Source organism: Mustela nivalis, assembly GCF_964662115.1.
Source record: "Mustela nivalis genome assembly, chromosome: 16".
Classification (NCBI taxonomy): domain Eukaryota; kingdom Metazoa; phylum Chordata; class Mammalia; order Carnivora; family Mustelidae; genus Mustela; species Mustela nivalis.
Window position 1 is genome coordinate 36311021 of NC_139035.1, and position 16379 is coordinate 36327399.

At 44.9% G+C, this 16379-nt stretch overlaps 1 protein-coding gene across 2 annotated transcripts in view; it reads right to left on the bottom strand.

The window, feature by feature from the left end:
* KCNH1 (potassium voltage-gated channel subfamily H member 1) overlaps positions 1 to 16379 on the bottom strand; it is a 384330-nt gene that overhangs the window by 291344 nt on the left and 76607 nt on the right. Inside the window, exon 6 of one of the 2 annotated variants that reach the window (XM_082701856.1) lies at positions 5811 to 6284. In XM_082701856.1, coding sequence (XP_082557982.1) covers positions 5811 to 6284 — 474 coding nt within the window. The remainder of the gene's footprint in view (positions 1 to 5810; positions 6285 to 16379) is intronic. The other variant, XM_082701857.1, reaches the window with a different exon arrangement.

Here is a 16379-nt window from a genome sequence, read left to right on the forward strand (position 1 = left end):
AATTAAGTAAGTAAGTAAGTAATAAAATACGAGGGAAAGATCTCAGCTGGAGTCCCCTGGTAAGTAAGATGGGGAAGAGAGCAGCACTGCCAGCACGGGGCCAGTGGCAACATCGGGAACATCACTGCGATCAGACCTCGGCCCCTGGCCACCGTGGCAGGCTGTCAAAGAAGAACCACACCCACCAGCAGCACTTCCTGCCCCTAACAAGACATGGGGATGAAAACTATAGTGTGTTTATCTGCCTGTGTCCTCTTTTGTTTGCCAAAATTGAATGCATAAATAGTACCAAAATAAAAGAAACGCCAAGGAAAAGAGTCTGAAATACAAGGAAAGTATCCTGCACGTTCGTTTTGCTGTCCATCATAGTATCAGACATAACAACTTGTGCTAAAGGTTGTCAGTTTTTATCCAGGAGATAGCATGGGCTGCACACCAGTGTCTCAGCACCTGTCTACTCTCCGTGTCCAACAGGTCCACAGCAGGAGGAAATCCCAGGACAAAGTCTGCACTGATCAGGCTTGAAAACCAATGGCTTTCAGTAATTTCTTTAATTGCTATTACTGAATAGATAGATATAATACATCCACTCAACAGAATATGGCTGAGCAATGAAAAGAAATGAGCTATCAAGCCACAAAAAAATGAGGAGGAACCTTAAATACAGATCACTAAATGAAAGCAGCCAATCTGGAAAGGCTGCATACTGTATGATTCCAGCTATATGACATCCTCAGACAGGCAAAATTATGGAGACGGTAAAAAGATGAGTGGTTGCCAGGGGTTGGGGAGGAGGGTGGGTTGAACAGGTGGAGCACAGAGATGTTTAGAGCAGTGGGACATTATGTGTAACACATAATGATGGAGCTCTGTCATTAACTATTAGCCAAAACCCTTTGGATGTATTCTACAAAGCGTAAACCCCAACATTAACAATGAATTTAAGCTAGTAAGAATGTATCACTATTGGCTGTAATCAGTGTACCACACTAATGCAAGATGGTAATGATAGGAAAACTCTGTCTCTGCACTTTTTGTTCCATTTTTCTATGAACCTAAAATTGCTCTGAAAAAGTCTTGATTTTAATTGCTACTGCAAGCCATGGATATGGCCTCTATTGCTGGGATCCTAAGGAAGCAAATTCCAGGTCACCTCATGACTTTCAGGTGACAGCAGAAGAGTCTGTATGAAAATTAAACTGGTGTCCATCCACCTAAATCAAAGCCACAGAGTAGGACTGATGATCACCAATTAATAGGACGAGCAACCCATGGGGGTTGTTTGTTTTCAGCATCAGGAAAAGCCTGGAAGAGCCAGGAACAGTGAACCTAGGAGAACCTAGAGAGGAGCCCATCTGCCAAGAAGAGAGAAGCAGGGGGGCACCCTGATGTGGGAGTCACTTTTGACCTTCACCTTCACTGTCCAGCCTTGTGCACATGGACCAGCAACCTTTACAGAGACTTACCCATGCTGGCCACTCAAACATTTCACCTGTCAGCAGTGTAAAAGGGAGAAGTGACTGTGCCAGGGAACAATTTGAAAAGGGGGACTCAGGGAAAAAAATGCACAGCCTGGTTCACTCTGGCTCCAGATTCTGTGCCAAGGCAGCATGACCTGCCCGGGGGAAAGTGCAGGCCAAAAGCCAGAATGATGCTCAGCTTCACTGCCTGAACACTTCACTGTCAGGCCCTTTCCCCTCAGCCGCAAAGCTGGGACCACAGTTGCACAGGGGCCTCAAGGTTAGAGCTGGGATTGACCCGTCTTGCAGGTAAGGCAAACAAAGGGAGATGAAACACTTGTACAAGTTTGCCCAGCTGGGTAGCAAAGGGACAGAAGAATAAGAATCAAGATAATCTGTGTGAAATGTTTTGGAAAGTTAAACACCCTCACTAAAGGGAATTTGTTGTCGATACTATTCATCTTTCCACTCCTTGCTCCTGTTCTGCTCTACGGGGAGCATCTCCTGTGAGAGCAGGTTCTTGGCAAGGGTCAGCTGTGGCAACACCACTGGCTGCTGTCCAAGGTAACAGAGCCAAGGCTGGAAGGAAGCTCTTGGCCCCAGAACTGTAACCTGGGCAGGAGCCTGATTGGCTCCATTTGTCCCTGGGCACTTCCACACTCCAATGGCAGGAGGCAGTAAGGTTTCCTGGGGAAAGGGAATATGTTTGGTGAATAATAATTCCATCTTTAATCTATGAAGCTCACCAGGCCAGTAATCCACTAAGCGCTTGAGAAAACTCATCTGGCTTTTGCTGTGGCAGACCCAGGGCCAGCTTCAGTTCACCCAGTTTCCAGACCTTTTGTGCTCTCACCAGTTTAACTAATGTGCAAACATATTCCCAAACAGCCTCCAAAACAGATTATGACCAACAGGCTGGAGAATGACGCAAATGTAGACCATCTACATAAGTGAAACAAGTTGAGTCCAAAGGAAGCGTTTGTGTGGCTTAAATCATGGAGGTGGGCGACATCCACAGGGCTGAATTCACAACTGCTGGCATTAGCAATTTAACCCGCTTCTTTCTTGACCCTAAGCCTTGGGTTGAATCTAGTCCTTTCACTTCAAGAGCCTCCACCCCCCACCCGCGACAACACACACAGATGGCAAAGCCACCACCGCACATTCCTCTCTTCTTTGGTGGTCTCCACTGGGACACAATTCCATTGGCATAATTAAGAAGACACCAGAGAGGCTTCAGTTCCATGTATTTTTTTATGAAAAAATGAGTCAATAGTTTTTTGTCCTCCCCACGCTCTCCCAAAGAAAAAGGGACTAGAGCAGAGGGAGTTGCAATCTTAGATTAGCAACTCCACCAATAGAGCATGGGCAAGAAGACAGCAGGCAGGAGATGAGAAACCAGTAAGTGGAATTCTCTCATCCAGCCATATACCCAGGTTCGACAGGTACAACCCACTTCGTGGCCTCCCCAACTTCCCCTAAGTCCCACCAGCCTTCCATTTCCACTAATTTAATGGCACCTTTCGACAAAAGGCCTATGCCTAGAAAACCATGCTTGGTCTGTCCCTCTGTGAGCATCTTCAACTGCCTGTCACATCACTAACACGGCTGCTCTGGGAGGAACACAGAGACCTCCCCCACTCCTTGGACACTGTGCCCAGCATCCCCACCACTACCAGGCCAAGGGCTAAGCCTCAGACTTTGGAAGCTTCTTGGTCAGTTTTGGTCAACGGTGCCCATCAGTGTTTTGTCCCTATTTTTATCCACTCTGTCACCATGAAAAATGGAGAGGAGTCAGAAAGGGACTCATTATTGCTGTGGCCATATGATTTGTATGTCATCTTGAGTGAGTCATCTTGCCCTTGCATCTGTTCCCTTATCTGGGAGGGAAGAGGGCTGAACTGGGTGACCTTTGTGGTAGTCCTGGGCTCTGAACACTCCTCCCGTCTTACCTCCCTCCCACCTCCACTGCAGGTAGGAGCTCAAAGTGTGGGGCTTCTCATTTTTATCATCAGCTCCTGAAGTGAGATGACTGCAGATGAGATGTGAGAACTCACTAAGGCCACTTTGCAGCTAGAAGGGAACTCAAATAATCTCCTGCCCAAATGCCATGTCTTCAGGCAGGACGGTAGCATGGTCTCTAAGGTGTAGAGAAGAAAACTGATCCATAGAGGCTAAACGGCATGCACAAAGTCCCAGCTGTCCTAACAGGTGATACCAAGAGGGCCAGGAGCCAAATCTTCAGTTTCCTGGCGCTGACTCCCACACACCACAACAAATGTTATGAAAAGGCATTGCTTCAGGTGTCAGCCAAAGCTTGAAAAGAAATTATGAAACGTAAAATCAAGTCTTCATGGAAGCAAATCATAACAAGGGCCCCTTAATACTCTTATAATTACTTATGACGCTAAACCCCTCCCAACTAGACAGCTACGGATAACTGGCATTTTTCCTATCTGCCAACCTAGTTCATGACTATGGAAATCAGAAACCACATCAGGAGTACTCACAGTCGATGGCAACGGACTGCCACTGTGACACACACAGTGCTTGGGGGAAGCCACTGTGCTTTGCTAAGGGACAAGGTAATCTTGACACATTAACAAATATGTTTATGGCTCTGCCCATGTTTAACAAGAACCTGTGAAAGCTGAAGAACTGTGCTATTTATCTGCAAATTTTCCATGCTATTGCTCTAAATAGTAAATGGTTTATTTTAAAAACTTGTAAGGTTTTTTAAGTTAAATTTAACTTCCCATATGTGTATAAAAAGCTCTTTTAGGTTGAAATAATTCCGTTGTGTAATCTAAGCCAAAATGATCATATTTTCCTCACCAACTAACATAAAATCCTCTAGAAATGGTCTCACAAAGAAAAATATCCTTCCCAATGTGTACTCATATTCACACTAAAGAATCCCAGCGTTCACATTAGAGATGTTTTGTTCTTATACATGATCAGTCTCATTCATTTAATCCCCTTAAAAATCCACACAAGCCACCCAGAGCCTTAGTCTCTGAGATTTACCAGTATATTAAAACTCAGCACACAGATAAAAGCAGGGGTTGTTCTGAGTTTAGAGCATCTGAACATCAGCTCCCCTTCCCTGAAGAGGGAAGTGGTAGGTACCTGGGTTCTCACCCAGGAAGGGGCTGGAGTCTACCTCCACTACTGATACTGATCTGAAGGCTGGGAGGCATCATTATGTCAGCAGCAAGTCGGAGTCACTGGCCAGGCCTTGTCTTGGCAGGGAGCTGGCTGTTCCTTCCAATTATCTCAAGGCTAGTTCCCACTAACCCTCTAGGCCTGAAAATGAATCTTGCTTCATTGCAACTTCCAGGTAGCTTCCTGAATTACCCACCCAATTAACACCCCAGCCAGACTAATACTTCTAGGATGCTCTGCCATCCAAGGCAGTGAGGGTCCACTGCTCTACAAGGCTGAAGATTTACCAGACAACTACCTTATCTTCATCCAGTTGGAGAATCAATGAGGCAGTGGAAAAAGGAAAGACAACACCCATAGAACACTGAAGCTGAATAAAAATCTCACATTTTCCTTTGTGATGACTTGATGTCCTCGCTTTTTCAAAGGAGACAATCACCTGAACGAGCCCAGTGGTCCCTTCCTAAGCAACAGGACACAGGCACCCATTCACCAACTGCTTGAGCATGTCCTAATTCCAACACATGTACAGAGCATTTGTTTCCTTTTCATTCCTTCCACTGCCGGCAGCATCATCCAGCAATAGTACATGTCCTGGTCACAGGACCGGAGTCGACCGTAGCCTGACTACTTCAGCAAATTTACACATGGGACACTAAGGACCACTGTTAACTGCGAAGACTCATTTTAGCAAAGAAACAACTTTTCCCAACATTTAAAAAAAAAAAATAGCAAGCAAACTTGGGGGGGTAAACAGCATCCCTATTGGCAGGAGTTAATGAGTTATGAAACAGCCAAAGGTCAGCAGCAGAGGCAAGAAAAATCCCCATAATTAGAATAATCAATAGGTAGACATTCAGCAGTTGCATACCAAGTGGAAGTTTCTCCAATGCAGTGGCGACGCATGCCTGCTTCTGCAGCCCCACCACCCCAAGCCAGTGGCTTGCACTCCACATGAAATAGGAGGGAAGCCTCTGATCCCTTCCACATCCATTCACAGACATGCAGGGCATCCAATCCTCCAAAGGACAAAAACGGCAGGCGACACTATCCACCAAGCATGCTCCCTCTGTTTCAGACATCAGCCATGCCAGTTCCCACCCACGTAATGACTCTTCTGTTGACCACCCACATTTATTCAGCTTTCAAGACATGACAACAAGGTCTGAGATTTGAGGCATGTACCTGACTCTCTCTCCCCTCCAGGGGTGGTGGGATCTGATCAGCAAAACCAATCTTCCCTGGATCACCCATAAAGGCACTAACCTCATCCACGTTCTCAAAAGCGTTGATGACATCATATGGCAAACAGGACAGAAGGTCAATCACAAACCACGTCTTCAGGTAGTTCATGCGGATGAGTTTGGGGTCAGAGATCACTTCCCCAGCTGGTCCCACAAAGGTAGTATGAAAATTCAGCACAATGTCCACCAAAAAGATGACATCCACGATGCTATCCACAACCAGCCAGGCCACGTTGTTCTGCCTGGTTTTAAAGGAGACATTGTAAGGGACCAAGATGGCTGTGTAGAAGGTTAAAATCAAGATGATCCAATCCCACGTAGTCTTAAAAACACAATAGTGTAGGATGATGTGCGGGGGGGTCTTTGGGGCTTCCTGCTTGTACTGGGGAAGGATGTCTGAGCCCAGCTGCAGAACCTGTAGAAAAACACGGTCAAGAGAGAACCCAGTTAGGATGTTACTGCAAGTGTCCAACCAGTCAGCATCTGCCACTGACAAATGCCCATTACACTCCAGGAGCATGTGGGAAAAGAAAAGAACATTATAATATAAATAATCGTAAGGAAACAATGACAAACTCTTATTTGGCTTATTGTGAGCCAAGCACTGTACTAAGTACTTCTCCTACATGTATTATCTCACTTAATTCAAACTACAACCTTGTACTGTTAGCCAATTATTATTCCATGTGACAAGAGAAAAACGTAGGCCCCAGAGGATTAAGCAACTTTATTCAACAAACATTTACTGTTCAGTGCCAGGAACTGTTGGAGACATTGGATGGACAGCAATGAAGGAAAGAGCATGATGCTTGCTCTCACGGAGCTCAGTCCAGTAGACAAATCCAGGTAATTTCCAGTTGTGGTAAGTGCTAATGAAGAGGCAAGGGTGAGGATCTGGTGACGGGATAAAATGTGACAGGAGGAGCAGGGATGGGACAGCATTTGAATGGAAACCTGAATGAATAACAACCAGAAACCAGACATTCAAACTTGAACGGAAAATTATCCAAGGCAGATAGCATAACGAGCGTAATAAGCCAAGGGTAAGACAAGCTCAATGTTCTCAGGCAGAGGGGAAAGTCTGGCATGACTGAAGCCCACCGGATGGGAGGAAAGGGATACCAGAGGAGATCAGAGGAGACGTGGAAACTAGAACATGCAGGTCCCAGTGGGCCCTGAGGAGGGGCTGGACTTCATCTTCAGTATGTCTGAGTATAATTGGAGGGAGTTAACAAAAGAATGTTAATCTGGTACATGATTTAAAAGATTACCCTGGGTGCTGTGTAGATAATGAATTGAGGCAAAGAATTAGATGGAAGGACAGAATCAAGGAACTTATTCTAACAGCCTGGGAAGGAAATGAGGAGATAAGGAAAAGTAGTCCAATTTTTTTATATATTTTTGAAGTAAAACCAGCTGATGACTTGCGCATGGCTAGAAGGTAAAGCAAAGGGAGAAATGAAAGTTACCCACTACTTTACCCCAAACCTGGCACAATGGCTGGCCCAGAGTCGACACCACAAGATGGTTTTTAAGGGGACGACTGAACGTCAAGGTCAGCCAGCAAAAGACAGAATCAGGTCCCCAACTAGGTCTAGGTGGATTAGAAACATAGACTGTTATATGTTGAGGTTACATTTCCCAAAGGAATAGGGTTTTAAGGAAGCCGACTCATGAAGGATGAAGCCCAGAGAAGCCTGGCTCCAGGAAAGTATCACAGATGGGTTTCACCCTCAGGAGTCAAAAGCAAAAAGCCACACTTTCAAAAGCCAGGCCAAGCTGGAAGGGACCCTCACTCCCAACACTGAGCTGCTCCTCTCGGCCACTTACAGGTTCTTATAAATCTCTGGGTGAAACTTCCTCTTGTGTCCGGGGAACTTGTTTTTCCCTCTGGAGGATATAAAGATCCCTTAGTGATCGAGTGATCGAACATCGCTGTTTCCTCTGGGGTTGGCCCCAGGCCTTAAAAGCTGAGTTAAAGCAAGCCAGAAATCCACAGAGCTCCCAATGTGCATCTTCAAATGTGGGAACTGCTTCCAATCCCTCCCACCAATGCACAGAGCTCTCCTAGGCTTGGGATTTTAATTTCTCTCCCCATGCAAAGAAATTTATACACGTGTGATTAAAGAAGCTTGGGCCCTGAGTTCTCAAGGCAGGAAAAGGGACTGACTTAAAATTATAAAGCCAATAAAAGTGAACTGAATGGGACTTCCACTTCCAGAAAGACCAAAGTAGACACACTTTTCTCTATTCCTCCTCTAAGTACAACTAAATGCCTTGGATATTACATATAACACACACTTAAGACTCTGAAATGTGGAAGGAGAAGAGCACACTGCCTAGGAATAACAGTGAGGAGCTCTGTGGGTGTTCTCTGTGCCTCAGACGTTCCCAGACTTAGAGCTGAAGAAGCCAGGGACCTGGAATGATGCACTGGTACAGACCAAAAGAGTCCCAACAAAAACCCACTCTGTAGCAAAGGGACTGGGAAAGGGAAAGGGACTGGGAAAGGGAAAGCCTCAAAAGACAAAAAACTTGCAGGTAAGACTCACGCAACCACAGCTAAGCAGCACAGTAAAAACCTTGACCCCCATTGCCACCCATGTCACCAAAGGATACTAGGAAGCTGCATTTCCACCATCTCAGGGCTGCAGTGAAGCACCCAACCTCCTTTTCTTTCTCCTCCCCCCTGCAGGAGTAGTGCTGGAATAGGCCCAGTGGGGAGCCTGGACTTCCTTGCCCACCCTGCAGTAATGAAGCCATGTCTGCCCACAAGGCAGGGAGGGATCCATGTAACCTCACCAGGCCACTGGAGCTCTCATGCTCACCCACAGATAACAAGGGACACCCCTCAGGTATCAGTAGAGGCTGAGTTAAAAACCTGGACTTCTACCCTATTGTGGAGGAATGAGGGGATACCCACCCCTTCCTTTGCCGTACTCAGGTCAAAGAAAGGCACCTAAAACAAAAGGTTTAAAGAGGATCCAGAGTCTTATGACTTAATATGTAAAATGCCCACGTTTCTACAAAAATCACTCATTATACCAGGAAACAGGAAAATCTCAAATGAATGAAAAAATTAATAGATACCAATCCAAATTGACAGAGATGCCAGAAATATTTGATGAAAATTTTTAAACAGCTGCCCTAAAAATGCTTGAACAGGCAATTACGGATATGCTTGAAACAAATGGGGAAAAAAAATAGAGAGTCTCATAAATAGCCAAGAAGTAGAAAGTCTCAGCAAAGGAAGAGAAGATACAAAGATGAACCAAATGCGAATTTCAGAACCAAAAATATAATAACCTATTTAAGCATTTCAGTGGATAGGTTCAGCAGCAGAATGGAGGAGACCGAGCAAACAGTAGAAATTACCCCGGCTGAACAACAGAGACAGAGCATCTTACATCATGATGGAAGGGTCCATTCACCAAGATCTTGAAACCCTGATGTGTATACACCAAGGAATTCTAAATACACGCAAAGCAAAAACTGACAAAACTGAAGGAGAAGCAGACAAACCCACACTGTCCTCTCCCAACCTGCGCTGGAACGACCAGGCGGAAAATTAGGGATACAGCAGTGCTCAACAACATCATCAACCAACAGGATTTAGCTGACATTTATAGAACACTTCCACCCATCAGGAGCAGAATGCTCTATTAGGAGAATGAACGGACAGACTGTGACTTGGAGAAGATGTTCGCAAACCACATATCCCACAAAGAAATAGTATCTAGAATACATAATTCACAATATATTATCTCCAAACTCAACAACTGAACAAACAAACAAACAATCCAATCGAAAATGAGGAAAAGGCATGAAGGGACATTTCGCCCAAGAGCATATACAGATGTCCCATAAGCCTGTGAAAAGACTGTATTATCGGTCATTATGGAAATGCAATATCATCGGTCACTAGGGAAATACACATTAAAAGGACAATGAGATATGACCACACACCTATCAGAATGGCTATAAGACAATAGCAAGTGACAATACCAAGTACTCTACAGTGGCTAACTGAACATAATAAAAAAAATTAAAAATAAAATAAATTTAAAAACTTAAAAGTACCATGTGCTCATGATAATGCAGATAAACTAGAGCACTCATATATTGTTAGCAGAAATATAAAATGGTACAGCCACTCCAGGAAAGTTTTGCACTTCGACAACCATATATTCAACTACCGACGGACCCACCAGTTACGCTCCCGGGCATTTAACCCAGAAAAATGAAAACCTAGATTCACATAAAAACCTGTACATGAACGTTGACAGAGCTTTATTTACAAAGGCCAAAAACTGGAAATAACCCAGATGTACATCAACAGGCAGATGGTTAAGCATACTGCAATACATCCACACCAATAAACGTGTACGGACTAGTGAGACAGGCGGCAAGCTCAATGAATCTGCAGAGACTGAATCAACAGTCCCCAGAGTGTGTGAGTCTGTTCATACAACATCCTTGAGATGACAAAATGGTAAGACCTGAAAACAAATCAATGGTTATCAAGGGCTTAAGGAAGGGGTGGGGGCTGGAAGGAATTGGGTGTGGCTATAAAAAGGTGACATGACATAATGGAACAGTCTGTACCCTAACGGTACCAATGTCAGTAGCTTGGCTGGAATATTGTACTACGGTTTTGCAAGAAGCTACCATCCAGGGGAACCGAGTGAATCCATGGGATCTCTCTGCATTATTTCTTCCATGTGAATCTATAGTCATCTCAAAATAAGAAGTTTAATTTTTAAAAAAGTTAATGTCTGGGTGGCTCAGCCAGTTGAGCATCTGCCTTCAGCTTGGGTCATGATCCCAGAATCCTGGGATCGAGCCCTGAGTTGGGCTCCCTGCTCAGTGGAGAGCCTGCTTCTCTCTCTCCCATTCCCCCTTCTTGTGCTCGCTCTCTCTCTCTCTCTCTCTCTCTCCCCCTCTGTGTCAAATGAATAAATAAAATCTTTTAAAAAATAAAATAAGGGCACCTGGGTGGCTCAGTGGGTTAAGCCGCTGCCTTCGGCTCGGGTCATGATCTCGGGGTCCTGGGATTGAGTCCCGCATCGGGCTCTCTGCTCAGCAGGGAGCCTGCTTCCCTCTCTCTCTCTCTGCCTGCCTCTCCATCTACTTGTGATTTCTCTCTGTCAAATAAATAAATTTTAAAAAAAATGAAAAAATAAAAAATAAAATAAAAGTCAATGAATAGACATGAATGATGAGCCTTGTAAGGAAGTGGTCATGGGCAGTCAGCTAAGGAAAAGGCAGCGGAAAGGGAGGCGAGTTGCTTAGGGGTTTACTGTATGCTTGCAAAATACAGTCAGGGTGATAAGACGATTCAGCCAGAACTCAAAAGAATCCGCAAGCAAGCAGCCACCTGCTGACCACACACCAAAGTTGCCTGGAGCTACAAGATTCTCAGTAGCAAGCCTTAGGACAAAATACCTTTTTAGAGAAAAATGACTGTTCCTGTAACAGTTTACTACAATCCATAATTGTTTTTAAGTGGATTCCCATGCTTTCCAGGACACTATTAAGCTCTGCTTGAATGAAGCCTGAGTAAACGGTGTCTTCATATTTCCCCAAAACTTCCTATTTCCCAAAAAAAAGTGCTTCCCCAAAACACTCACCTCCTGCCCCATGTCCCCACCCCCCATTGCTATTCCCACATCACCTGTTCAAAGGGAACTGGCAGAGGTGTGCAGCTAGCCAGAGAGGGCTGCTGGAGACTTGTATTGCATTTCTTTCTTCCCATCTCTGAGATGCAGCTTTTTAGACTGAAACCACAGGGTAACTGCATCCTGGGAGTAGACTTGGATGCTAGGACGTTTGATTAGGATAAATGTGATACATTGTCTTTCCAAATCTTTATGGTAAAGGCTACAAATGCGGGCGTCTGGGTGGTTCAGTGGGTTAAGCGTCTGCCTTTGGCTCAGGTCACGATCTCAGGGTCCTGGGATCAAGCCCCATGTTGGGCTTCCCTGCTCAATGGGGCACGGGGACGGGGGGTCTGCTTCTCCCTCTCCATCTGTCCTTCCTTCCTGCTTATTCTCTCTCTAATAAATAAATTTTTTTTAAAGATTTTATTTATTTATTTGACAGAGAGAAATCACAAGTAGACTGAGAGGCAGGCAGAGAGAGAGGAAAGCAGGCTCCCTGCTGAGCAGAGAGCCCGATGCGGGACTCGATCCCAGGACCCTGAGATCATGACCTGAGCCGAAGGCAGGGGCTTAACCCACTGAGCCACCTAGGCACCCCTCTAATAAATAAATTTTTTAAAGTCTTTTTAGGCCAAGTGTTTGTAGTCTGACTTGAGATCCTATATATTTCATTCTCACGTTAATTCTTCAGCAATTATCTATAGAAAATGGAAGGCCGAAATATCCGTGGAGTTCTTCAGTACAGATAATCAATACTCTGAAGAAAAATTCCTTGATCAAAAGACTATTTCGCATCCACTTAACTATCCGACTCCAATAGTCTTTTCAGAGTACAGAGTACAGCGACAATAACTAATTATGCGTGTTGATCCCAAAGATTCCTGGGAGACTCACTTATTCTCCTTCTCAGAAGTATGTGTGGAAACAGATTCAAACCCAGACACCACTCTGATGAGCTCCATGACTGTCATCCTCAGGAGAGAAAGCTTTCTCAGAGTCATTCAGAATATCATTATCTGGAAAAGGAGCCAGTGCCCTCCAAAGAGGGGGAAGTCTTAGGGCACAGAGTCAAGAGAGATAGGATGCCAACCTTGTGTCCAGCCATAAGGAGCCTGCCTTTTATGAGATATCTGATGACACCTCAAAAGCTTTGCAGAGAAACAGCTTCACCAGACGTGGGACACAATGACCTGGTATGGTGGTCCCCGGGGCCCCACAGCAGCCAGTTTCCTCCCCTACCTCTTTTCTGCACTTGTCAGTGTGACGTGTGCCTCTAGTTCCTTCCATTTGATTAGTCTTGTACAGTGGAAGCTTCCAAAGGTAGAGAGCTGGCAGCCCTTCCAAAATGCACTTCTAGGATGGGCTTGTGTCTGTCCTACGTGCCCAGTCAGACCGGGAGTCCCCCAAATGCAGATACAACTTCACCAGGTATAATGTTACTAGTTTACCCTCTCCCTGTCTCTCCCCCTACAACAACTGGTGCCAGGTTCTGCACAGGAAGCGCTCATTACAGGTCATTATGAACAATGCCAAAGAATGCTCATCTTGAAGACTGATTCTGGGAGAAAAATAGAGATAGGGCTTCCCCCACCCCCGATGAAGAATAGGGACATCAGTCTGATTGTCACATTTCTCCAGCGCTTTTACATCCAAAGCCCTCTTGTATTTTTGAATCCCCATAATCACCCTGTGAGGGAGTTCTACAGATGGGAAAACAGAGGCTCAGAGAGGCCAAGTGACTCAGCCTGAGTCATACCAGGCCTGAGTAAGCAGACAGCTGGGAGCACAAGCCAGGCTGCCAACCCCAAGCCTTCAAGTGTTTTCACTAATCTATTTGTACAGCCTGAAATACCTTTCACGGCACAGTGCCATACGTCATCACATCTCATACAACCTCAGGAGACGAGGGAGAATAGTATTTTTCTTATTTTACAAATTGAGAATGTAAGCTCACAACGTAAATGGCTTGCTCACCGTCGTTATTGTAGATAACCAAACAAGACCTTAGGCCTGAGCCCAGTTTCCTAATTCAATGCTTTTCTTCTACTCTGTGACTCTTGAAAAACTACTACTTCTCCCTAAGACCTCTGCATGATGGCAACAAGACACCCTGCCGTCTTATGAAGCCAACATCCGGTCAAAGGCAGCAACTCCCACTGTGGACCTTCTCCAGGCCTTCCCAATTAAAGTCCCAAACCAGCCTCAGTGGCCAGAGCCTGTCTCCCAGAAATCACTACCCTCCTCCCGAAGCCTCACCTAGCTAGATTAAGAAAGAAGCAGAACCAAACTACCATACCCGGAAACCCTTCTATGTCAAGAGACAGTCCCCATGCAAGTGATTTCTGCGTAAGTAGCTCAGAGATGAGAGCATCTCACTCTAAGTTCTTAAATGCTGCTCCCCATTACACCTCCCTCTTGGCTGGTGGTTTCCCCTGAAAGGAAAGTAAGAGCACCAGAGAAAGGTTCCTGCATCTTCCAATGGTCAATGTCTACAAATGGACCTTTACACTTACCCACCTACCTACTTCTGGTTTCAACAGAACAAGTGCCCAACTCCTGAACCTCACCCCTCTTCCCTAACTCAAGTGCTTTACACCCACCCCCTGCCATGATTCCTTCTCTTTTCATGCCGTCAAGCTCTCTTCAGACACAGGATCACGCCAGCAGCATTGTTGCACATCACTCAACTCTCCTTTCTTGCTAGGCTCCTTCTGCTGTTCCCCTGTGTAGCCAGACTTTTTGAAAAAGTAGTAAACACAGTGTCTCCACCTTCCCCCCCTGCTATCACACCCCACATACTCCAATCTGACTACAACCTCCTCTAGCTAATGAAATCACTTTCCCAAGGTCACTAAGATCTCAGTGTTGCCAAATCCAGTGGGGTCTCCTGATCTCACTCTCTTGGCAGCTTTCTACAGGTTTTTACATATCTTCCTTCTTGAAACACTCGTCTTGCCACTCCCTCCTGTTGGGGTACCACAGAGGGGTACAGCTCAGATTTCCCTTCAGGAAACCCTTCAGAACTAATCCATTGGGGAGTTCTGTTGCTTCTACCACCAAAAACATATAACTCAGGATCCATGCACTATTCTCCAGCTTACTTCTACAAGTCCACTCAATGTCCCATCCCCCCCGACTGCAGTATGGAGACAGCCTCCCAACCTCTCCCTACTTCCAAGCTGGCCCTCCTCAAAGTCATCTGCCATACAGCAACTTGTATTAGGTCATGTTGCCTCTCCAACCAAAACCCTCCAGTTCATGACACTGAACTTCAAACAAGATCCACATTCGTGCTATGACATATGAGTCCCTGTCTATCTTTCCAACCTCACCTAAGCCCTTTACCTCACCCACCACTCCACCCCCCTGGCTTTCTGCAAAACACGGAAGTGCTTTTCCCACCTTGGAGCAGCTCACAATGTTCCTCCCCAGCATGGATGGGTCCTTCCCAAGCTCTGAGTCTTGGTGTGAGTGCCATCTTCTCACAGAGGCCTTCCCTCATCACTTGATCTGAAACGACCCCACCCACCACTTCCCTTCCTCTGTTCGTTTCTATCACATCACCAGATTTGTTCCTTTTCTAGCATTTATCAGGAATCATAGTAATACCTTATCTATTTACTTGTTTGCAGATGGCTGTCTTACTGGACTACAAGTGCCACGAGGGCAGGGAGGTTGTCTTCTCACTCCCACATACTCAGTCCTTAGCATAGCTCCTGGCACACAGTAAATGCTTAACAAAAACCACCTGAATACATGAATGACCAGCTGAATGAAGAAAATCAAAGGAGAGGCTATAAAAAGACCTAAATAATAATATAATTCTTGACAAAAATATAATATCAAGAATGTTCTTAGAATACTACCATAACCATGATAAAGACAACAGAAAATGTTTTATCTTAAGACCTTATTGTAATTACATGTGTTGTCATAAAGAAATAAAAACAAAAACCAAAGTCTACATATACCACTAAATAGCATGTGCTTCCAGCAGATACCCTTCCCTAGATATTACAGTATTGGTTATCATTTATTGAGTGCTACCTATATGCCTTACCCTGAGCTAGTAAGCCCTTTACATAGATGAATGTATTTAATACGTATGAGGTGCATACTATTATCATCCCTATTTTCCACTGAAGAAACTGAAGCGTGGGCAATTCAAATAACTTGTCCAAGCCAGAAAAGGTTTTAAGTGGTGCAGCCAACATTGCTAACCTCGTCAAGTTTAACGCCAAGATCCGTATTTGTAACCCCCCTGTTCTCATCCCATGTTCTGGGTTGAGCACTTTACATGAAAAATACAACTTAATCCTTACAACAACTGTGCAAGGTAGATGTTTATTTTATGAGTAAGGGAAATGATTTCGGGGATGCTAAGTGCCCAAATCGACAAAGTTGATGGAGTGGACTTGAGAGTCAAACCCAAATCTGATTCAAGAGCCCACAACCCAAACTGGATGCAAAGAGCATGGGAGCCACAGTGTGCTCTAACATGCAATTTAAATTTTCTAGTAGCCACATAAAAAGAAGTAAAAGGAAACAGGTCAAAATAATTTTAATATTTTAACTCAATATACCTAATAGGATAACTTCAAGATATAATCAATACAGAAAGTTATTAGTGAGATAGTTCACATTCCTTTTTTCATACTTAGTTTGAAATCCAGCATGTGTCACGTAGCTTACTACACCCCTCCATTCAGATGAATCACATCCCCATTGCTCAAGAGCCACATGCAGCCAGCTGTCACCATACTGGACAGCACAAGTCTGAACTAAGACATTATACTGAGCCATAGTAATATCCTGGACCAACTTACACAAAGGCAGGCACTGCTCTCCAA